Source organism: Ovis aries, chromosome Y (assembly GCF_016772045.2).
Source record: "Ovis aries strain OAR_USU_Benz2616 breed Rambouillet chromosome Y, ARS-UI_Ramb_v3.0, whole genome shotgun sequence".
In the NCBI taxonomy this organism is placed as follows: domain Eukaryota; kingdom Metazoa; phylum Chordata; class Mammalia; order Artiodactyla; family Bovidae; genus Ovis; species Ovis aries.
In genome coordinates, this window is record NC_082741.1 from 7754251 (window position 1) to 7779712 (window position 25462).

The 25462-nt window shown below is 33.1% G+C and overlaps 1 protein-coding gene across 24 annotated transcripts in view; it reads right to left on the bottom strand.

Moving 5' to 3' along the window:
* LOC132659058 (lysine-specific demethylase 6A-like) overlaps window positions 1–25462 on the bottom strand; it is a 166816-nt gene that overhangs the window by 61666 nt on the left and 79688 nt on the right. For 23 of the 24 annotated variants that reach the window (XR_009599039.1, XM_060408701.1, XM_060408700.1 and 20 more), the window contains exons 7-10: window positions 20593–20647; window positions 18030–18064; window positions 3676–3769; window positions 1806–1932 (exon numbers count right to left, since the gene is read on the bottom strand). Coding sequence is in view for 23 of the 24 variants with exons in the window: in XM_060408701.1 (XP_060264684.1) it covers window positions 1806–1932; window positions 3676–3769; window positions 18030–18064; window positions 20593–20647 (311 nt within the window). In the remaining variant the exon portion in view is untranslated. Of the gene's footprint in view, window positions 1–1805; window positions 1933–3675; window positions 3770–18029; window positions 18065–20592; window positions 20648–25462 lie in introns of those variants that run through there. The other variant, XM_060408702.1, reaches the window with a different exon arrangement.

Here is a 25462-nt window from a genome sequence, read left to right on the forward strand (position 1 = left end):
CACTCCACTCCAGTACTCTTGCCTGGCAAATTCCATGGATGGAGGAGCCTGGTAGGCTGCAGTCCATGGGGTCGCTAAGAATTGGACACACTGAGCAACTTCCCTTTCACTTTTCACTTTCATGCACTGGCGAAGGAAATGGCAATCCACTCCAGCGTTCTTGCCTGGAGAATCCCAAGGACGGGGCAGCCTGGTGGGCTGCCACCTATGGGGCTGCACAGAGTTGGACACGACTGAAGCAACTTAGCAGCAGCAGCAGCAGGACTTTCCTGGTGCTTCGGTGGCGAACAACATCCTGTGCTGCCAATGCAGGAGGCCTGGGTTTGGCCTCAAGTCAGAGAAATAGGTCCCACATGCTGCAACTAAGACCCTTGACAACCAAATAAATAAATATTCTTTTAAAAATAAATAAATGCTGTATAAAATGATCATCTTTGGCCCAGAAGAACTATTATGTAATTGAGAAATCTAGACTGGGGGTCCATATTGGTAGGAAAAATATTAAAAAGCAGAACATATATTGTTTTAAATTCAGATAACCTCAATTAATTCCTCTGTAGTATCCTGCTTTTCCCAAAGAGATGGGAAATTATATCTTTACTAAAATGAAGATTTTAAACATATTTTTTTACATGTATTGTACATGGCTGTGATTAAACAGAAACAACAAAAGGATCCCTTATACTAAAGAGTCACATACAATGTAAATGACATTATGCTACAGATTTTTATCTTGGATCAAAAGGAAAAAAATATCCTTTGTCATATTCTTTTAAAAATCTAAATTAGTAGGAGTGCTAATAAAAAAACCTAATATTATGTGTCACACTCTCCTCTTTCTAAAGATAATTGTCTTTTAAAATCACCCCATTATGATAAATTTTGCACAAAGGTAAAAATTATATTAGCTCCAAAAGCAAAAACTACTTAGTTCATTTATTTCATTTACTAAATGCTTGACTGGTAACAACAAATGGAAATGGAAGATAAGAAAGATTCAGCTTATCCCGTAAGATCTTTAGCAGAGGAGAAAACACTAAAAGGAATTCAAACTAGACTTTTACAAACCTAGAGGAGATTAGAAAAACTCTGTAAGGAAAGTAGCTAACTTTATTAAACAAAATTAATCAAAAATGAAATTTTTAAAAAAGAAATTATTTTAATAATAATCTAAATATAAGTATACTTCCTTTTTAAAAGAAAAAGCCACTAAAAGCTAATATTAACACAAAACCTAAATGTGAATTAACCTTTACAGAAATAAACAAACTCAATGTCAATAAGAAAGGGGCAAAATTTACAGTCAAACCAAGTAAGACAATTAAAGTTAAATTTATAACATTGAAAAAAGGTACTGATATATCTAATAAACAATCCATTCATTAATCAGTGGAAAATTCCAACTTCACACGGTTTAGACTTTTTAATATGCTAGACACAATCATCACATAGAATAAAATGAATTCTCTGTTAAATAAATACATTTTAAAAATGATAAAAATGATAGAGGAAACACTTTAAATACTGAACAGAAAAACAATACCTCAATTAGCATATGACAAAATTCTTTAAAACTCCTAAGTAATTCAAGTCACAAGACAACGTGAAATGAAATCTAATAAGCAGAATAAGAATTCTTCAGTAAAAGCACCTAATTCAGAATGATCTGAAATGATCAAATTTACCTTCCAAAAATCTGTTACAATGTTTTTAAAATAAACTGCCACTAAGGGTATTATAGATTACATTAACATTTTAGATTATAAACCACCTCTATATAGCACAACCCAAGAGTCTGGTCTCACCTGCCAAGGAAATACCAAGACTGGCCAGAATTAGGATCTGCCTCCAATGACTTTTGGAGATACTGAATAGCACAGCTTTCCTTGGTGGCTTGGTCTCCTAATAGATCCACGTTATGATGCATCCATCCTATAATTAATCAAGTGGAAGCCATTTACCCATGATTCAACCACTCTTCTAGCCTCAAGAAAATCATGAAGCACACAAATACCCTTCTTGTATATTTATTTACTTATCTTGAATCAAACTTTCCTAAATTTTGAACTATCAAAGGTAGCTACAGGAAAATCCATTTTACTAAAAGGGATATAATCAACAGAAGGAAACTTAAAACATCTAGGGCACTACAGAGAAGTCACACACAGATACTCCTTTTCTAAATTTAATTTGGAAAATAAAATATTGATTTATAAGCCAAAAAGTATAAAGAGGATTAATTTACGTATTCTTCAAAGGTTGAAATATTTTGAAAACAATCTAGTAAGTCCATGTTTATCTCTCAGTAATAAATGAAACTAAAAATATTCAAAGATAAATTATTAAAAAGAAAACCTTACCAAAGATCCTACAGTTTACTTGCATTAATTATTTTCAAAGAATCCCAAACATATCATCAAAAACAAAATATTTCCAAAGCTATATGAATATATATATATAAAATTGGTTCCAAAACAGATAAAAGCGATACAGCATTTGAATAATGAAAAAGTAGAAGAGTTATAGCAGCAAAGACAATGGAAAGATTGGACCATGAAAAAAATGTTAAACACTTAACACAAATGGAAATATAGTGCTTTAACTGTCAGTCAAGTTATAAAATTACCTTTGCAAAAGTATATACAACCTAGGCAAAAGTATGACTAATTGCTTTTGACATTATAGGCAAAATACTGCCATTTCAAAAATACATTATCACAAGTTCATTAAAATTTAGAAACTATTTGCTCAAAACCAAATACTGAAACAAAAAGCAAATTTTAAAAACCAAATCTAAACATTAAATATATATATGATAAATAACTAACAAAATGAATTACTGCAGAGCATTCTTACTATCAATAAAGTAGTAGTAATAAATTACATCATTTCTGAGCACCAAACTTTTGCTTTTTAAACATAAGAACGTAACAAGTAGCTACAGAAAATAAATAAAATATTCTTTCATTTTTAGGTGACACAGTTCCATTATGCCACATAATAAAACACCCTATGAAAACAAGCTCACAGCATGTAACTACCATTTGAATTATTTTAACTCATTTAACTTCACAGAGTGCTTATAATAAGCACAGAGGAAATGCTCAAACCTCTTCTAGAGGCCAATTACTAAAGAAGAATGTTGAGAACTTAAAAGGAGTGGACTGGACCACTGAATGTAAATTATGAGATGAAATATGCTAGATGGGTCAGCAAGATTCCGTGGAGGAAATGGCAACCCACTCCAGAATTTTGCCTGGTAAATCCCATCGACAAAGAAGTCTGGCAGGCTACAACTACAAACTATGGGGTCACTGAGTCAGACACAGTTAAATGATTAAAACAAGCAAATAAGGAATAAATACATTAACTCTTGACCAGAAACTATGGGGTCACTGAGTCAGACACAATTGAATGATTATACTAGCAAATAAGGAATAAACACATTAACTCTTGACCAAAAAAAAAAAGAGAGAAGTACATTTACAACAGGAATATTTACAATATAAAATACTCACTTAAAATACAATCTCAATACACATCACAATTAATTCTAAAACACAGGAGTTTAGTGAAAAGTTATTTTTAAGCAGAAGAATTAAAACTGTTCCTACCCACGCCCACCAAAGTTTTAATAATAAAGCATTATGTAATAAAAAGTAAACTTTTATGTACCTAACTGTTGTAAAACAGTTGCTTTTACTTGTGCAGGTAGGTTTTCTGTCTGTAAAAGCTGTTCATAAGCTTCCTTCGCAGAATGATACATTCTCTAAAGAGCAGAAGATATTCAGAAAAAAAGATACATCATTACTGAAACAAAAAAAAGTTAACACAGATATAGAACACAAACTAGTGGTTACTACTTGGGAGAGGGAATAGAGGAGGGGCAAAATAGATGAATTAAATGGGTTAGGAGGGACAAACTATTGTGTACAAAAGGGGTAAGTACAAGGATGTATTATACACATAGGGAATTTAGTTGATATTTTACAATAAATTAAAATGCAATGAAATCTTTAAAAACTGGAATATCTATGTTGCATATATTCCATATATAACATCAACTATACTTCACCTAAAAAAGCCTTTAAGTATAGAATTAATGTTTCAACTAATAAACTGGAATAAACACTCATATATATGTTACATACATCATAAAATTAAGCAGTATATGATTCAGACAATAATATTTTTAAAGTTTCCATTATGAAAATAAGAGGTCTACTTCATTAACTGAATATTTAACTCTGTATCACCAACTTTCAAAATAACAGCTAGTAAAACTACACTTCAATCTAATATAGTATCAGTAAAATATGGTAATTATAACATTTGCTGTTTCCCACAACTTACGGGGGAAAAAAAAAAAAATCACCTTTAGACATTACTTAATAACATTCACAAAGCTGTAGAACTATCCTACAAGCTGATGGATAATTGACCTGGAAAGAGTTTCAATGATATGCACATTTTATTAAGCAAATACAATTAGTGCTACTACTATCCTTTACAAAGTCTAAGAGGAAAAGTAGTAAATTTAATTTGCATTTTAAAGAATACTGCTTTAATAGAAAATGTCCTTGGAAAATATTTATAAGCAATGAGGTATTCACAACATAACTTTCCATAGACATGATAAACAATATTCATATTGAAGGTACAAGCAAATTTACAAATGAGACCACTGCCCACAGTTCTCCTTCAAAAATTACTGTAAGACTAAAATCTTTTATCGCCACTGTGATGTTTAACTCAACCCTTCCAAAACAACAGAAAATGATAATAAAAGAAAACCCAAAGTATGGTGTCCTTAAAACATACGTGGAAAAGCCCGATAGACATTTTTACAATCTTAAACAAAAAAGAAAAAGATGGTGAAGTCATTTCAAAGACATATTTTATTAAACAATATTTCTATTTTTCAAGTATTTATTTATTTGGCTGCGCTAGGTATTAGTTGTGGCACATGGGATCTTTGTTGCATCATACAAGATCTTTTGCTGTTCATGGGATTCACTAGTTGTGGCACAAAGACTTGGTTACTCCATGGCATAGGGAGGTTCCCCATAGGGAACCTCAGTCTCCTGTTCCCTGACCAAATATAACCAGTATCTCTTGCATTGCAAGGTGGATTCTTAATCACTGGCCCATCAGGGAAGTCCCAAGGACACCGTATTAAGTAAACAGAACAATTAAATGTATAAATTGGGGCTAAAAACAGTTTTTACTCTAAACTAAATGAGACAAGCAAAGAAGGAAGAAAAGAAAACTCTACACTTTTTATCTCTCATATACACACATACACATAAGAATGCCATAGGTTTAACACAGACAGCAAACCAACATTCAGAAAGGAGCCCACAAACAAGGATACACAGTTGCCAAGCATAAACATACAATTAATAAATTAGGCAGGATACAAAATTAACAAGAAAAAATCAGTTGAACCAAGCTGATAGCAATCAGAGGAGGACACTATAAGGATCACGTATGTTAGCCTGTGGAGTGTGTAATTATAGCAGAACATGAAAGTATTAATACACAGCAGGAAAAGCAATGTATACTTCCTATAGAAATGGCAGTATAACAATATGTAGGAATTGTTGTTACCAATGCAACACAAACATATACATCTGTAGCAGATCTTTCACTCACAAATATCACAAACACTGATTTTTTTAAATTCTGAAACTTAATAAACTTAACAGGTGGAGGTAGTGGTTTAGTCACTAAGTCATGTCCGACTCTTGCGACCCCAAGGGGTGTAGCCTGCCATGCTCCTCTATCCATGGGTATTCTACAGGCATGAATACTGGAGTGGGTTGCCATTTCCCTCTCCAAATACACTTAATAGGACATTCATCTTTTACTTCAAGAAAAAATCATTTAATTCATCAGTGTTTAATTTTTTTAAAAGTTCCATTCTTGCAATAATAGTTTTATTTAATGTTACTGTTACACGTGGAAACATCCATCTGTGCCAACTGAAATATATAAGCAATTTTGAGAAAGACTTTAGTGAGTGCCTGAAAAAGTTTTTTGATGTATGTAATAAAAATGTTTGTGATGTATTTTTGAAATGTTAACAGGAATAAAAAAGTTTGACAAACAACTATGATGCTAATTACACACGGAAATGATTCCACAATATATACTAATAATGTTGTATACCTTAAACTAGCACAATGTTACTTATCAATTATATACAAATAAACTGGAGAAAAAAATCAACTGTATTTTGATATATTAACAGAGGATAATTCAAAAAGGAAATTAAGGTAACAAGTCAACTTACTGTACCACTAAGAAGAAAATCAACTTAAAATGTGCCAAATATGTAAAAGACTTAATTTTCTTTATCCATTCATCCATTATGATTATTTTCACATACTAGCTTTTGTTAGTAGTGCTGCAGTGAATATACGAAAACTAGTATCTCTGAAATCTTGAATTTAAACTTGTTTTGAATAAACACTCAGAAGTCTGAATAATGGCTCCTATGATACTTTAAAAAAAAATTAGATTCTATGATACTATTTTTAATTTTTGAGGCCTCTTCACACTGTTTTTCTGTACATGCTATACCCCTCTGCCTTCCCACCAATAGTATGGGAAGTAATTTCATTTTCTTAACAATACTTGCTTTCTTATGTTTTTTGATAAAAGCAGTAGATATGTCTTATATAAAGTATAAAATATTTTTAAAGACATAATGCACTTTTAATAGATGATAATATAGGGTAAACATAACCTTCATATGCACTGGGAAACCAAAAAACCCATGCACTTGCTTTGGTGCAATACTTGCTTCTTTGCACTGCTTTGAAATTGAAATGAAAATATTTCTAAGGTGTTTCTATATTAAGATAACAACACTTCCTGAGGCAATTTAAGGATTCAATATCTCTATTAAAACCCTGCTGTAATTTGCAGATATTTTAAAAGTGATCCTAAAGTTCATATGCAGGGAATTTCAAAAGACCTCAAACAATTAGAGAACTAGAAATGAACAAAAATTTAAAAACTTAATATATCTTGGATTAAAATCTACAGTCTTCTTCATCATAGACTATGTCTTTATTTTTTCATTCATCATTACAAAGTTTCAGAAATAATTCAAATTATTTTCTCACAAATAACAGAAACAAAATGTGGCATACATATATTAATATAATACGTATAATTAACCTAATACTTAGGAAGCATTACTATGAACAAAGCTAGTGGAGGTAATGGAATTCCAGTTGAGCTGTTTCAGATCCTGAAAGATGATGCTGTGAAAGTGCTGCACTCAATATGTCAGCAAATTTGGAAAACTCAGCAGTGGCCACAGGACTGGAAAAGGTCAGTTTTCATTCCAATCCCAAAGAAAGATAATGCCGAAGAATGCTCAAACTACCACATAACTGCACTCATCTGACATGCTAGTATAGAGATGCTTCAATTTCTGCTTTATTGACTATGCCAAAGCCTCTGACTGTGTGGATCACAATAAACTGTGGAGAATTCTGAAAGAGATGGGAATACCACCTGACCTGCCTCTTGAGAAACCTGTGTGAAGGTCAGGAAGCAACAGTTAGAACTAGACATGGAACAACAGACTGGTTCCAAATAGGAAAAGGACTAAGTCAAGGCTGCATATTGTCACCTTGCTTATTTAACTTATATGCAGAATACATCATGAGAAATGCTGGCCTGGAAGAAGCACAAGCTGGAATCAAGATTGCTGGGGAAAATATCTATAACCTCAGATATGTAGATGATACCACCCTTACGGCAGAAAGTGAAGAGGAACTAAAAAGCCTCTTGATGAAAGTCAAAGAGGAGAGTGAAAAAGTTGGCTTAAAGTTCAACATTCAGAAAACTAAGATCATGGCATCTGGTCCCATCACTTCATGGGAAACAGATGGGGAAACAATGTCAGACTTTATTTTGGGGGGCTCCAAAATCACTGCAGATGGTGACTGCAGCCATGAAATTAAAAGACACTCACTCCTTGGAAGGAAAGTTATGACCAACCAAGACAGCATATTCAAAAGCAGAGATATTACTTTGCTGACAAAGGTCCGTCTAGCCAAGGGTATGGTTTTTCCAGTGGTCATGTATGGATGTCACAGTTGGGAATATAAAGAAAGCTGAGCACTGAAGAATTGATGCTTTTGGACTGTGGTGTTGGAGAAGATTCTTGAGAGCCCCCTGGACTACAAGGAGATCCAACCAGTCCATCCTAAAGGAGATCAGTCCTGGGTGTTCATCGGTTGGACTGATATTGAAGCTGAAACTCCAATACTTTGGTCACCTGATACGAACAGCTGACTCATTTGAAAAGACCCTGATGCTGGGAAAGATTGAAGGCAGGAGGAGAAGAGGATGAGATAGTTGGATGGCATCACCGACTCAATGGACACAGGTTTGGGTGGACTCTGGGAGTTGGTGATGGACAGGGAGGCCTGGTGTGCTGTGGTTCATGGGGTCACAAGGAGTCGGACATGACTGAACGACTGAACTGAACATAATACTTATTTCTGGTATCTACAAGAATTAGTTCCAGACCCTTTTTGGATTTCAAGTCCCTTATATAAAATGGAGCTATTATTGCATATAACCTATACACATCCTTCCACTTGGTTTATTCATCTCTAAATTGTTCATAATACCTAATACCTACTTCAATGCTCAAAAATAGTACCAAGAATGTAACAAGTTCAAGTTTTGTTTTTCCAAACTTTCTGGAATTATTTTTCTAATGTATTTTTGATCTGAAGTTGGCTGAATACAAATATGCAAAACACACAAGCACTGAGGGCTGACTGCACAAACAGGACAAGGTTAATCAGCTTTCAAATAAAATCTGATACATGTTACAACACAGAAGAACCTAGATGATACTATGCTAAGTGAAATAAGTAATTAAAAAAGACAAAAGCTATACCAATCTATTCATATGACATATCTACAAGACACATATACAGAGACAGAGAGCAGAACAGAGGCTACCAGGGATTGGGTTAGAGGAGACTGAGTGGTTACTGCTTAATGGTGAAACATTTTCCACTAAGAGTGATGAAAGATTCCAAATAATGCAACACTGATCTATACACAGTGCAAATACAGCAAACTCTACACTTAAAAAGTAATCCACAGAAGTATGACTATTTCACCAAGACTTACAGCTAATATAACATGATTCTTTCCAGAGACAAGTTTTAAATGTATGGATATATTCTTATCTTCAACATGAAAATCAGTGAATTTTGAAAAGATTTAGGGATATTAATATGAGTGTTCTTTTGAGGTTACTGGCTTGAGAACTAAAAGATGAGTCTGACTAGGAAGATTTTTGTTTTCAGTAGTCTACTTCAAACTCTGTAAGCTTACTCAAAATGTTAATATTAAGAAAAATAACCAGAATTACTCAAGAAAATATCCAGTGAAAGAGCTCCCCTATAAAAAAATTGATAAAAGGAGTTATTCAGACTGAAAGAAAAAGACAGTAATCTGAAGTTATATCAAGAAATAAAGCAAACTGATATAATTAACCTACCAGGTACACTTAAGAGTCAGTACTACTGTTATTTTTGATTTACAAGTAATCTTCTGGTTTCTACATAAAGTACCAACAAAAAAAGAATACATGTTTGTCAGTGGGTGTGTGCATGCATGCTGGATGCATGTTAAGCCATCTCCATTGTGGCAAGTCTTTGCAACCCCATGGACTGTATGTAGCTCACCAGGCTCCCCTGCTCAGGGGATTCTCCAGGCAAGAATACTGGAGTGGGTTGCCATGACCTCCTCCAGGGGATCTTCCTAAAGCAGGGAGGAAACCCACATCTCTTTTGTCTCCTGCATTAGCAGGCAAGTTCTTGAGCAATAGTGCAAGCTGGGAAGCCCCCTCTAAAAGAAATCAGTTCAGTTCAGTTCAGCTGCTCAGTCGTGTCCCATTCTTTGCAACCCCATGAACCGCAGCACAGCAGGTGTCCCTGTCCATCACCAACTCCCGGAGTAAAGAAATCAGGTCTCCTTTAATGTTTTGTTTGTTTTGCTTTTTCTCCGTGCTGAGTCTTCACAGGTATGGAGTCTAAATACGTAATTTGTGACAGTAACAACAATGAGTGAGAGTAGAGAATAAATCAATAGACAAGAAAAATATTTGCTATTGAAGCCATGGTTTTGTTACTTTAACTAGACTGCTGAAAATTCAGAATGTTAAATAAAGCCTAAGGAAATGAGGAATATAAGAACTCGAAGACGAGTATCCTCAACACCCAGATCTGTTTTGGTTCACAATCTGTTAAGATCCAGGCTGAGTAGTGGACAAACCAGCTAATCTCCAACTATATTTACAGCTGTTTTCCATCACTCCCATCTGCCTCCTGCTTGAAGAACTCAACACACGTAACACATCTGAATCATCCTGAAACCCCACTGCACCCACAAGCCATCTGTCTGTGGAAATTTGTCTTCCATGAAACTTCTCGTGCCAAAAAGGTTAGGAAATACTGCTCTATATAATATGAGAAAACAAACAACAAAAGGATAGAGGTAAGCCGTCCATTATCAGAGTAATTACCTTAAATATATTAATTGTGCAATCAATGTCAGTTGGCACAATGTAGAATAGCCAATTCCAGTACACTGTTCACAAAAGACCCAGGCTAGACAGACACAGACCCTGATGCTGGGAGATCCTGAATGCAGAAGGGAACCACAGAGGATGAAATGGTTAGATGGTTGGTATCCCTGATTCAACGGATCCAAGTTTGAGCAAGCTCCAAGAAATGGTAAAGGACAGGTTAAGTCTGGTGTGCTAAGTCTATGAGGTCACAAAGAGTCAGACACAGACAGCGACTGCTGTCAATAACAACAGCTGAAGAGTATTCTTCCTGCAAGAATATTCAGAATTATATGCACTGGTATCTGACTGCAAGATGAACTGGTCACTTAGGACACAAGAAAGGAACTTTACAATGTACACGTTCATGTCTTTTTATTCTACAGTAAAACTAATCAAAAAGGAAAGATATTGTAGAAATGTAAAAAGTTCAAAAATTTTTGTTTCTTAAACTCTTCAGAGGCTACTTAGAATCATCCAGTAATGTGACCTCTTAGTCCATGCAGCTTTCATTAAATGTTTTATATTTCTTAAATTTTGATCTCCATGACCAATACTGGGATAGTAACTCATCTCGTCAAGTGTTAACTTTTTGAATAAAACTAGGGTAACATTATTTTGAAAGGAAATTATTTCATCTGTACACTAAAACTTCTTTTGGTATAAATGATTGTCATTTATTTTGCTAAAATACTTTTTAAACAGTATATATATTATCCTACTTTTGTACACTTTTGCATTTCTCCCTCTTAACATGCATATGAAAAAAATTTAATAATTTTTCCAATTTTTTGGCAGCACTACATCACTGTGGTATCTTACTCGCCCGTGCATCAAAACTGTGACCTCAAAACTGCAGCCGAAGTAGACCACCGGACAACAAAGAAATTTAATTTTTTGAAGAATCAAGGTTTTGTTTCATTAGCCAATAATGAAAGAATTATCAAGCTCATTAATGGTAGCACATAAAAAGAAAAATATAATAGGACTATGTGAAAGAGGAATAATGAGATCTTCTTACTTATAAGAGACAATGTAATCAAAACCAAAAGAGGTAATACCAAATATTCTGCTAACATCTTTAAAATGATAAAAAAGGCATTGATGTGAATCTTAGGTAGGCAAGAAAAAAAACAGTATTATAATTATTAGGAGGTATGACTATATATAACCTTAACAGTCAATTTTATAAATAACAAAAAAATTTGTTAGCAAGACTAATAACCATCAACAGGAAATAAATGTCACAAAATTGAGGAGAAGGGTGTCCAATACTGTATATATCTTGGCTTTCTTTTAATCTTTGAAGTTTCTAGCTATATATCATATCAAAAGTGAAATTGGTTATGTCTCTTAAATATCTTCTAATTTATAGAACTGCCTGTTTCCCTTCAACCCCCTTCCCCCACTTAAAGTCTTAATAAACTACTGAACAATCTAAGTGTTTTATCCTGTCCTTTACTCATTTGAAGATTTTTCTGTTGCTCCCTCTTCTTAAACCAGTTCATAGAAATAAACAGCTGACTTCAGTTACCTTAACCATAAACGGTGTTTCTGTAACTTTACTACTAACTTTTACATTTTTAAAACTTCCTTCTCTTAACATAGATGTTAAAATAAAACCATGGGTTCTAAAATCTGCACAACTATAAGGCCTTACAACTGATTTTTCTTTCTTACAATACACGTGCCTGATGTGAGCTTCAACTAGCGTGAAATACCCAGAGTAAAGCTAGCTAATCTGAATAAATACATTGCCAATTATGTGACTAGATAAAGAACGAGACTGTATGTATGCCCCACTCCCAGCTACTGTAGTAGAGATTATAGTTGATTCAGACAATTTATCTTTTGCGCCACTTGTTTTTCTCTTCCCGAGCTTTAATTTTCTGGTGATACAGTTTTAAATGTACCAAAACAAACTGAATTTTTGAATTTTTTCATAAATTCCAATAGAAGTAGTACTCAGGTTTTTTCTATCTTCTTATGATCTCACTGTGTGCCTAAAGAGAAATCTGTGATCATAGGAAGTACAAGAACGTTAAGTCCAACCACAAGAGTAGTTACTGATAGACTCAGTACAGCATGTAACATTATAAGTTTAGAGACGCAAACTGTATTATTTTCTATTTAAACATGCTACTTCCATCATCTTCATGTAAATAAATAAACATTTGTTAAGATGTCTAACAATTTCTTTTGAGTTTTTTTCATGTGAGAACAGACATATACTCAAATAAACTACAGCATAGTCTATAAACTGCTTTATCTTCCTCTATTCACTTAAGAATATGTATGATATTTTCCCAAAGGATACACAGAAATATTCTTCATTCCATTAATATACAAATGGATTGTACTAGTTAGTACAAAATGTACCATATTTTATTTAACTTCTTTCTAGGTGCTAGACACCTGAGTTATTTTGATATCTCTCAGTAAAGTACTTGATCTCATTAACTGGTTTTATTTTCTGCATAATATACATTACATTGCATGTTTATTGTCACCTTTCCCATAAGAAAATAAGTTTCTGTTTTTATAGGTGGCCTAGAACTACTGACATATCAAAAGTGACAAATTAGATAAATTAATGAATACACAGTTAAGAACAAAAAACAAGAATTTAAAAAATTTACCCCTTTAAAAAATACTAATATATCCCAAAATTTAACCATAAACTTAAAGGAAGGTACTCCAGCTAACTCATGGAGGGCTACTTATTCAACAAAGGGACAGAGAAACACAACAAAGAAGAGTATAACAAAGTACCCACCTTTCCCTTTAGTGCATGGGGAAGCACACAACACTACTACTGTCATGGAAACACGTATCTCATCAAATACATCCCAAGTACGTGAGTAAATCACAAAAATTACTACAATATTGATAAAGAGTGAAATGAGATTCCCAGGTAGCTCAGTGGTGAAGAATCCACCTGTGAATGTAGGAGATGAGGGTTCAATCCATGGGCGGGGAAGATTCCCTGAAGAAGAAAACGGCAACCCACTCCAGCCTTCTTGCCTGGGAAATAATCCCACGGCCAGAGGAGCCTAGTGGACTACAGTTCAGGGTATCTTAAAGAGCAGCACACAACTTAGTGACTAAAGAACAACAAAATCAAACAAGGCCTTGTAACACAAGAAGCCATTTATAGATCATACTGTTCTGTGCTGTGCACAGTCATGTCCAACTCTTTTCAATCCCTTGGACTTTAACCTCCAGACGCCTCTGTCCATAGTGACTCCTCAGGAATAGGTAGCTGCGCCCCGCTCCAGAAGATCTTCCCAACCCAGAAACTGAACCCACGTCTTCTGCATTTCATGTGGATTCTTTACCGTCTGAGCCACCAGGGAAGCCTGGATACTGGAGTAGGTAGCCTAGCCTCTCTCCAGGGGATCTTCCAAACCCAGGAATAGAACGGCTCTCCTGCATTGCAGGCACATTCTTTTAACAGCTGATCTACTAGGGAAGCCTAGAGATCACACCACTGCCTCATTTATGATGATCTGTTCTCAATCTAAGAATGTGCCAGCGATAAGACACTATAATAAGCTCAGAAGTTAAAATGATCTCTGCAAATTTTCATGCATGTAATCTGGCATTCAGTAAATGATTCAAAACAAACGGAAATAATTAAGTAAAGATAACGGAGAGAAAAATTAAGCAGAAACAAAAGCAACATAAATTTCAGATATCAGAAGTAGCAAACACTGACTTTGACATAATGAGTACTTAATATGTTCAAGAAAATAAATGATGGATAACTTCAGCCCAAATGATGGGTAACTTCAGCCTACAATCAGTAACCATGTGAAAATCCATCAGAAATTTTAAGGAAAAAAGGGAATAATAAAAATTAAGAACTTAATGGTGATTTAACTACAGATCTGATACAAAAAATGAGAAGATTAATGATCTGAAAAATAAATCAGAAGAAAATATAGATAAAGGGAGAGGACAAAAAGGTAGAAAATACAGAGAAAAACAGAAAAGGCAATGAAATTCATACAATGTAAACACGAGGTGCTTAAAGAATGAAAGACAACTGAATAAAAGTAGTTTTAGAAGAAGTGATCTCCAAGTATAACATAAAAGGACAACAAAGTACAGATTCAAGAAATACAAAAATTCACAAAAATGATAATTTTCACCTACGTGAAAATGATAAAGCATTAGATGATCATGGTACCAGAATCGCAGGAAACAAAGAAAAATTTTAAGTAATCAGCAAAAAAAAAAAAAAAAAAAAGAAGAAGAAGAAGAAGAAGAAAGAAAGAAAAAAAACAACAACTAAAAACCAAGGTAAAAGTGCACATAACCTTTTAAGAATCAACAATGTAATCACAAGACCTGAAGAAAAAATAAAGGCTGACAACAATGGAACATAAATTTCAAAGTAGGAAAGAAAATAAATTCTATACTCATTGAAAACATTCATCAAAAAATAAAAAAGATTCATCACTGAAAATCAGGCACACAAACATACAAAATCCCATCTCGTACTATTATTCATACTTCTTTAAGAACTGGTTTAATGAACTTTCTAAATTAAAATGTTAACATAAATATAGGAAAATCTAAAGTCTTCATAACTTATCACAGTATGCCCAAAAACAAAAGACATATTTCTAATTAAAACATGGATCATTAACCAAGACTGATGATATGATGGTCTAAAAGCAAACTAAAAAAATTCCAACTGAAATAAATAATAAAGGCGTAAACAACAAACTTAAGATGGCGATCAATATAGAAAGTATAATCTGAAAACCCACTACTGTCTACATTAGTCAACATATTATATAACTATAGGTCAAAGAAATCAACAAATCACAAATGAAATTAGAAAATATTCTGAAATAACAAGTGAATAACATTGTAAACTTCTAGAAAAACAAAAAAATAATTCACATGGTTTTTCAAACTAGAAATCAATCATATATGTATGTTAAAAATTAATAAAAGATAACATTGACTACATTAAATCCAAAGTAAGGAATAAGAAAAGAACAGTAATTAACAAAACATAAAGTAATCATATAATAAATGCATATAAAAGTTATTACATTTGAAAGACGTTGCCAAGACTGATTAGTAAAAAACAGCAGGTGTTCACCACAGATCTTGACAGCTTGTAAGGAAATATTATGGGCCAATTTAAGCCAATAGTCTTCAGACGAAACAGAAAAAATTTTATTGCCCAAAATACAGCTGAATCAAAATAAAAATCTAGAACTCTTCCCAAAAGTAATCACAAATACTTTTCAAAAGTATCCATAACCAAAGCTTTTAACCATGAAAAATCCAGTCCCAAGTGACTTAGCCATTAAAATTTTCCAAATATTAAGAAACATAATAACGCTCTTTAATACAAACTCTTCAGAGAATAAAAAAATATGCTAAAATTTCCAAAGAACAGTGATTAATTAACCTTCAATTTAATTAATTCTGACATTAATCTTTAAAAAAAGACTCAAATGGGAAGTTTAATAAGTTCAGTGATTGCTGGGGCTTAAAACTTCCCCCTTCACCAAAAACTGCAATGCAACTAAGGTAAATTTAACATCTAGAAGTGTCAAACAGTCATAATACTATGGTTTTGTGGAAGAAACCAAAATGCACAATGCTCAAGATACCTTATATAAAATAGTCTAAGTAGAGTTGGTCATGAGTATACTCAGGTCCTGTGGTAAGAAACCTGCAGATTTGTTGGGTCAACCATAGACAGAATATAACTAAAATCACTTCCCCTACTTCAAAGAGTTAAGGGGGAAAAAAAGGAATAATAATAATAATAATAAAAGCTATAAAGTAAACAAACACTTAGATTGGCAGATTTATCAGAAACAGATAATAGAAGGCTGTCTTTCCTTAACATATATATTATAAAATAGAAGTTACAGATTAGAAGGTTATCTAACCTTTAGGGTTTATCAATTCTAATTCAGAAAATATGGAAACTTAGAGTATGCTTTTAAGGGGTAAGGTAATATGTATAGGGTACAGAAATCCGATGTCAGTTTTTTAAAGATCCCCATAATGGCTACTATAAGCAGGGTCTGGGAACATGACACTTAAAATTATCTCAAACTATCTTACTATGTTCATTTATAGTATGCATAAAAAAAGATGTAAGCAGTTTTCCTTGTTTGGTATAAATTTGCACAGTACATACTCAACCCATTATTTTACATTTGCACTAGAAACAAAAGCTCAGACCTCACAAATGTTCACAATATATCCAATGTTTTCCCTCCTAGAAAAGCTGTTAACTTTACACTGAAACTCACATCTGAAATCAAATCTAAAATGTTTTACTATATATACTATGTAGTAGTAGTGTGCTAGCAACTTTCTGCTTTCAGATCACAGACTGTAAATTTATATGATAGTATAGTTATTAACTGAGCAACCTAACAAAATATGTCACATACAAAATATTATAAAGTTAAAGTGAAACAATTTTTAAAGCCTATAGAGAAGAAATGATACTAACATTAAGGGTGACTATACTTTGTATTGGAGAAGGCAATGGCACCCCACTCCATTACTCTTGCCTGGAAAATCCCATGGATGGAGGAGCCTGGTGGGCTGCTGTCTATGGGGTCGTACAGAGTTGGACACAACTGAAGCGACACAGCAGCGGCATACTTTGTGTTGGGCTTCCCCAGTGGCTCAGTGGTAAAGAATCTGCCTGCAATGAATAGAGCTGGGATCGACCCTTGGATGGAGAAAATCCCCTGGAGAAGGAAATGGCCATGCATTCCAAAATTCTGCCTGGAGAACCCCATGGACAGGGGAGCCTGGCAGGTGACAGTTCATGGAATCACAAACAGTTGGACACAACTGAGTAACTAAAACTTCCATTTTTTCCATACTTTGTGTTACTAAGTACGATGTTTCAAAGACACTTCAGTATTACAGAAAACCAGAAGCAATTATTCTAAGACAAAAACTTATTTCAAATATTAAAAAATATTCTAGAAAAATACACATATTAACATCAGGATAATAGAACACGTCTTAAGTCATTTCAAATTATGCAGATGACTGAAGTTTAGAGGCAAATCACATTAAATGACAGTTTGCAGTGAAAGCAAAAGAGTGTTCTGGAAATTTTTAAAATCACAGTGAGTTGAAAGTTGTTACAAAACCTGGAAACATATTGAATACAACCTTTAATTCCTTCATGCTTCTTGTTTGGTTTTATCACTAAGCAAAATTTCAAACACATTTAATGAGTATATGAATTAAATATATTCAGGAGCATATATCCCAAACTGAATTAAATTAACTGCTGTTTATTTCATTTAAAGAAGAAAGCGTAAAACACAAAATTGTTTTATATAACTCATGTCACTTAAAACATAGATTGAGGATTTTATTTTTGTTTTTGATAAATTAAAACACTTACCTGGGTTTCATACAAGTGGGCAATATGAAACTGAACTACAAAGGATCATGGAAAAGGATTAATTACAATACAACTGAATTTACAATAATGAATGAAAACAGGTATTATAAAATTTGAAATATTAAAAGTTAAAAAAATAGATTGCAACTTAGAAGAGTAACTTTTGTTTTTAATGTACAAAAAATCATGAGGGTGCTAAGAAAATATAATCGTCATTAAATAAAAAATTAATTTATTTTTAATTCTATGAAAATATCAAAATATACAAAGACCATCAATAGTTAATAACTATACTAAAATTAAATCAGCAATAGTAAGTAGATATAACTTTTGCAAAAAAAAAACCTTTAAAAATATACATATCCTAAAACATATTAAAAAATGTTCACCTTAAAACATAGTAAAGTTATTATTTAATAGACACTTTCTTAACATACTCGTTTTCTTCCTTTATAGTTTTCTTCCCTATATTTAAACCTTTTTTTTTTAAGATTAGCATAGTATTAGCAGAGAAAAACACACATAAATTCCTTTTTTTGTATCTTCAGATTTAGGTTGAGTTTTTATTTAAAGAAGGAAAAAAAAGCCTTACCACCTAAAAAGCAAAATTATACAGTATGTATGTCTGAAAAAATTTTATGATAGACCACATCTGCTTTTTTTTGTTTTAAGCTCTTTCTGATGCTCTGTTTGCAATTACCAGAACATAATGGATTCAATGAAAATCAAAAGTATCAACAAAACAAAATTAGAATTACAGCTAAATTCCAATAATTTGAATATTAAAAGGTTTGTCAATAACAAAATCTTTCTTGTTATGCTATATGTAGAAGAAACTTTCATAATTTTAGAGAATATAAATATGGATTACTTTCAAGAAAAAGCTTACAGCAATCATGAAATTCTCATAAAGTAACAAAATGTTTCTTTTGTTCTTCCCTCTCTTCTCACCCCAACTTTCTATCACTTTCAGTAAACAGCAGGGAGATTATATTCCCTTTAGGAAGCATTAAAAAAAAAAAAAAAAAAAAACACCAATTCTTAAGTTCAGCACTTAAAAATTCTGATTCAGTGAGACTCGGGTATGAAGGCCTGGAAAACTGTCTCTTTAATAAATTCCCTTGCTTTCAAAAACTTCTCGATATCCAGATTATTCAATACTACATTCAATATACATAATTTCCTATATAGAACTGAAAAATTATCTTAAAATATTCTAATTAACTCTGAAATCAAATAACTTATGGATACAAAGTTGCTGATCTATGTTAGTGGTTACATGTTATTATAAGCTAACAAAACATCCATAGGAGAGAATGAAAATATGTTTAGAGAAAAAATACTATCACAATAACAAAACAACCAAATACAACTTATAAAATTTTAGAAGCTTCACATACAAAAATAATCTCTTTATATAACAGGTTAAGTAATTTTCTTTGTCCTCATTGTCATTTTCCAACATAAGGTCAAATTCAGTTAATAAAAATTTCATCCCACTCCATTATTTAAGGGAATGTAAAATAGGTAAAAATAAGGAGAAAGGTAACCTATATGCCATTTTCCTCATCTTTGTATCTATCTAAAAAGATAACAAAAAAGAAAAGATCATCCAACTGGCACAGTAAACCCTTATGAACAGCCTACCAATTGAGTCTCAGGTCCTATGTATCTGGCCTCATAATCCCATGAGGTGCTAGTGTCATATCTCATAAAGGGAAAAATCTCTCACTTCATTCTTAAACATAATTTGGAAAAGGAGTATAAATACTTAACTAGGAAAATACATGACATGAAAATTTTCTAATACATATACTAAAACAATGATAACACTGCCAAAAGCCTTAAAATTTAAACTTTATTACAAGAATTATTTTCAGAATGTTAAGAATAAATACTATCCTGAAGGATAATAATCTAATGAAAGTTTTATATCACCTAATTGTTCTCAAAAATATTGACTGGAACATGCATCTTTCCAGTTTGAAAACAAAATGAATTAATGTTAAAAAAATTATAAATCTGTACTTTATTCATAAACAAAAACACAATTGCCAGTTTGTTTTTTCCTTAAAGCTTTTCTTTCTTTGAATGCTTTGATCATCCTAATTTCATAAGCACAGGCTAAAAGAGTCAAAGAATAATAATGGCCTGTGGAATACATAAAGTCTCAAAGAAATTAAAAGAAAAAAGAAATAACTTACAGGTTAAAAACAGACACGACAAGATAATAATGCTTTATTATACGGAGCATTTAAATAATATCAGTCATTATAGTGAGCATGAAGTAAATACTCATTCTGTTACTGTTCTGTGAGTATTTTTATTCTGAGTATGAAAACAGAACAGTGACTATTTTAATACTCACAGAACATTTTTATACTTATCAAAAATTATGCTGATCAACTATGTTAAATTGTCTGAATCAGGTTTGTGCTCTCCCATTCTTGTTTTCAATAAGCAAAACAAACAAAGGATATTTGAAAAGGTATTCAAATTCATAATATGAAATGTCTCATGGATATGCTACTCCTCAAAAAGACAAAAAAACTAATATACTTACTTTCAACACTGGATAAAGTACAGGGATTAGAGTCAATCAAAGCTAACTGAAAATGCTGTAAGAAAAAGTAAAGATATTAGTGAACTAAATTTAGAAATGCATAAAGTCAACATTTATATTTAGACTTTATCATTGTGACATGTGGCATGAAATCATGTTATTTATATAACTGAACTATAATAGCTAACAAAAAACAACTATTCCTCACAATCTATTGTGGAAATGAAGTGTTTTCAAGTTGTTTCTATGGGAAGCTTTTCTGGGGGAAAAACTGTCTTTACCAATGTGTCTTATATCTATGTTTATTATAAAAAAGAAAGAAATTTCAGTATAGAGGAATGATAAAAAGTCAGTTACAGAAATATTTAAGTGAGATTTGTTTCAGGTCAGTGTATTAAAAAACTATGAAATCCATTGGTATCTTTTAAAACATCAATGGTTACCTTAAAATGAACTGTGGACTTTTGAAATGAAAAAATACTATCAGAAATCTCTTAAAGTATAAGTCATATAGGTTTTTATTCATTCTTCACTATCACTGTATTTCAAGACATTAGAAAGCTATAATCCACACTGAAATTAATCTGGAAAATATAGTTGTCCGTTATAAAGGTACGTAAATAGTGTAAAGCATATAGGATCATTCATGAAACATTAAAATACTCTACTTCTTATTAAATAAGGCTATGTACAGTGCAAATAAATATATATCTAGAGAATCATGTTAGATGTATACTAATATGTGTAAAGCAGAACAGGTACATATAAGAAACATTACTTAAAAGTTAATTACTAACTAGTATTAATATAATAGTAAATGTAAAACACTTTAATACTTTATATGTCAAATACATATATACAACTCACATGTATTTGTCTACAGAGTTTTGACTTAAAACATAAATAACATTAAAACATGAAAATACTAGCTGTGATTAAAACACTGAGTAACTAATATCTGTATTAATTATCAATATAAATGTCAGGGTTATACTAACTACTTAAGATACCACAGGCAACTGAATTTTTTTAAGTTAAATGAGAAAGAAGAGACTCCTACCAACCATTCTACAAATTATTCTCAGAAATACACAATTTTCAGAGCCTTCATTAATTTTTCAATAATCAACTGTAGTAAGATTAAATAACCAAAGAATAAACTATTTTAAAAGTCAACATAAAATGCCTTTCCTTTATATAATTTGTAAATCTAAAATTGTGATAGCCATACTAAAATTTTAAACACCAAGATGGACATGTAATCTAAGAAATATCTTGTTTGTGAAAAGCATTCTTCATCAGGAAGTTTTAGGACCACATTTCTTCAGAGTATCAAGGTAGAATCATCCAGAGGACATAGCTAAGCTTCTTCAGCAAGCTATAATTAACAACCAAATTGTCTGTTACCCGATACTGTGTCAAAAGACTGGTTATAAAAAGAATCATTTGGAAGAACACTGTAGGTGGTACAAGCAGCCTGTTATGCTCATACATCTTTAATAGCACAACTTTTTCAACATGGTAGTTCTGAAATAGTTACATGGAAAAGAATGAAGGCAGACTGTTATCTTACAGGTAAACATGAAGTACTAAAACTATAAAGCTCTGAGAAGTGTGAAAATGGTGCTGGTGGATCCCAAAGGCACAGGCAACAATAAAAACAGACTGCTGCTAAGTCGCTTCAGTCATGTCCGACTCTGTGCGACCCCAAGATGACAGCCCACCACACTCCCCCGTTCCTGGGATTCTCTAGGAAAGAACACTGCAGTGGGCTGCCATTTCCTTCTCTAATGCATGAAAGTGAAAACTGAAAGTGAAGTCACTCAGTCATGCCCAACTCTTTGTGACCTCATGGACTGCAGCCCACCAGGCTCCTCCATCCATTGGATTTTCCAGGCAAGAGTATTGGAGTGGGGTGCCATTGCCTTCTCCGAAAAACAGACTAAGATTCTTAAAAATTAAAAACTTTTGTATATCAAAGAAAACTATTACTGGGAGAAAACATCTGAAATCATAGCTTTTATAATGGATTAATACCCAGATTACAGAAAGATACCAACTCAACAAGAAAAATCAAAGAATGCAATTCAAACCTGGGCAAAGGACTTTGGTGTACACTTCTTAAAAGAAGGCAAATGATCAATTTGCAGAAGGCAAGGTCCAAATTAAAAAAAATAAAGATAAGATCAATTCATTTCCATTAGGATGGTTATTATCTTTATAAATAATGGAAAAGAGGCTTCAGCAAGATGTAGAGAGATTCTATGACCCCAGTGCACTGCTGATGAGAATGTAAAATGTGCACTCAGTGTGAAAACTACAAAAATCCTCACAAAGTTAAATATACAATTCAGAAATCAGATTCCTAATTACATTTTTAAAAGAACTGAAAAAAGAGAGTCAAACAAACACTTTTACGTCAACAGTCACAGTAACATTATTCACAATTTTCCAAAAAATGGAAAAACTGAAAAGTTCATCAACAGATGAATGGATGAAAGCCCTGTAACACACATGAAATAGAACATTATTTGCCATAAAAAAGAAATTCTATACATTCAAGAACACAAATGAACCCTAGCAATATTAAGCTTACCTAAAAGAACTAAGACATAATACTGTCTGATTCCACTTACATCAGGTAACCAAAACTGTCAAGTTCATACAGTTAGAAAGTAGACTAGAAGAGAATCAGAAGCTGAGGGAAAGGAAATTATTTAACATGTATAGAAGTTTCTATAAAGGGCATTAATAATTGTGGGAAATGAATACTGATGATGGTTATACAACACTGTAAACATAATTAGTGTCACTAAATTGTACATTTGAAATGAAGTTGATGGCTTCCTGGGTAAAGCACCTGTGTGCCAATGTAGGAGATGCAGGTTCTATCTCTGGAAAACTGCACATGCCATGAAGCAACTAAACTCATGCATCACAACTAGAGCCTTTGCTCTATAGCCCAAGAACTGCAGCTACTGAAGCTTGTGTGCTCTACAGCCTGAGCTCCACAAGACAAGCTGCCACAGTGAAAATCTCATGCAACAACACAGAGGCCACTGCTCAATGCAACTAGAGAAAAGCCTATGTAGCAACAAAGACCCAGCACAGCCAGAAGTATATTAATAAAACAATATAGTTCAATGTATTTTTAAACACATAAAATATTTAAGCACAATAAAATAATTTAAAAACAATACTGCAGAAAATTTAGGCCAGCATTAGACCATTTTTAAAACTTATTTAAAACATACGCTGAAATGTATTAATTTATTAAGATGCATGTGGCCCTTATACAGTAAATGCATTATTCCTTCTATGCTCAGTTGCTCAACTGTGTCTGACTCTTTGAGACCCCATGGACTATAGCCTGCCAAGCTCATCAGTCTGTGGGACTCTCCAGGCAGGAACACTGGAGTGGTCTTTCATTTCCTTCTCTATATTTCTTCTATAAACATAGTCAAAAGTGTACAAAACAATGCAGAGTATACAACACTACAAAAAAAAAAAAAAAAAAACAGTTTTGACCTTAATCGATGCCCAACCTTGGTTGTGGTAAGATATAGTTACGTAAGATACAATCTCTCAGTAAAATCATTTGATGGGTATATGTCAGCTCTCTGTACCATTTTTCAAATTCAAATGTTTTTATGGTAGATGCTTTACAATGTTTAGTTTTATGAGTGTAGCAAAGTGACTCAGTTATACCTATACACACATCCATTCTTTTTTAGATTCCTTTTTACATATGTCATTACAAAGTACTGAGCACAGTTTCCTTGTTAACTATCCTTGTTAATTACCTATTTTATATATCAGTTCAGTTCAGTCATTCAGTTGTGTCCAGCTCTTTGCAACCCCATGGACTGCAGCATCCCAGGCCTACCTGTCCATCACCAACTACTGGAGTTTACTCAAACTCATGTCTATTGAGTCAGTGATGCCATCCAACTGTCTCATCCTCTGTCGTTCCCTTCTCCTCCTGCCTTCAATCTTTCCCAGCATCAGGGTCTTTTCAAACAGTCAGTTCTTCGCATCCGGTGGCCAAAGTATTGCTACTTCACCTTCAACATCAGTCCTTACAACGAACACCCAGGACTGATTTCTTTTAGAATGGACTGGTTGGATCTCCTTGCTGTCCAAGGGACTCTCAAGAGTCTTCTCCAACACCACAGTTCAAAAGCATCAATTCTTCGGCGCTCAGCCTTCTTCACAGTCCAACTCACACATCCATACGTGGCTACTGGAAAAACAGTAGCTTTGACTAGACAGACCTTAGTTGGCAAAGTAATGTCTGTGCTTTTTAATATGCTATCTAGGTTGGTCATAACTTTCCTTCCAAGGAGTAAGCGTCTTTTAATTTCATGGCTGCAATCACCATCTGCAGTGATTTTGGAGCCCCCCAAAATAAAGTCTGACACTGTTTCCACTGTTTCCCCATCTTTTTCCCATGAAGTGATGGGACCGGATGCCATGATCTTCATTTTCTGAATGTTGAGCTTTAAACCAACTTTTTCACTCTCCTCTTTCACTTTCATCAAGAGGCTTTTTAGCTCTTCTTCACTTTCTGCCATAAGGGTGGTGTCATCTGCATATCTGAGGTTATTGATATTTCTCCCGGCAATCTTCATTCCAGCTTGTGCTTCATGTAGCACATTTTATACACAGTAGCATGTAAATGTCAACCCCAACCTCCAAAAGTAAATTCCCATCCCTTGCCTGAAACCATAGTTTTGTCATCTACTTCTGTGACTCTACTTGTTTGTTTTTCAATTGCATGATTATTTACTATGTTCTGAAATTTTTAAGTTAATAATAAAATCCAAAACAGGAAAACATTTCTTACTTAGGAATAACCAATATTTAAACT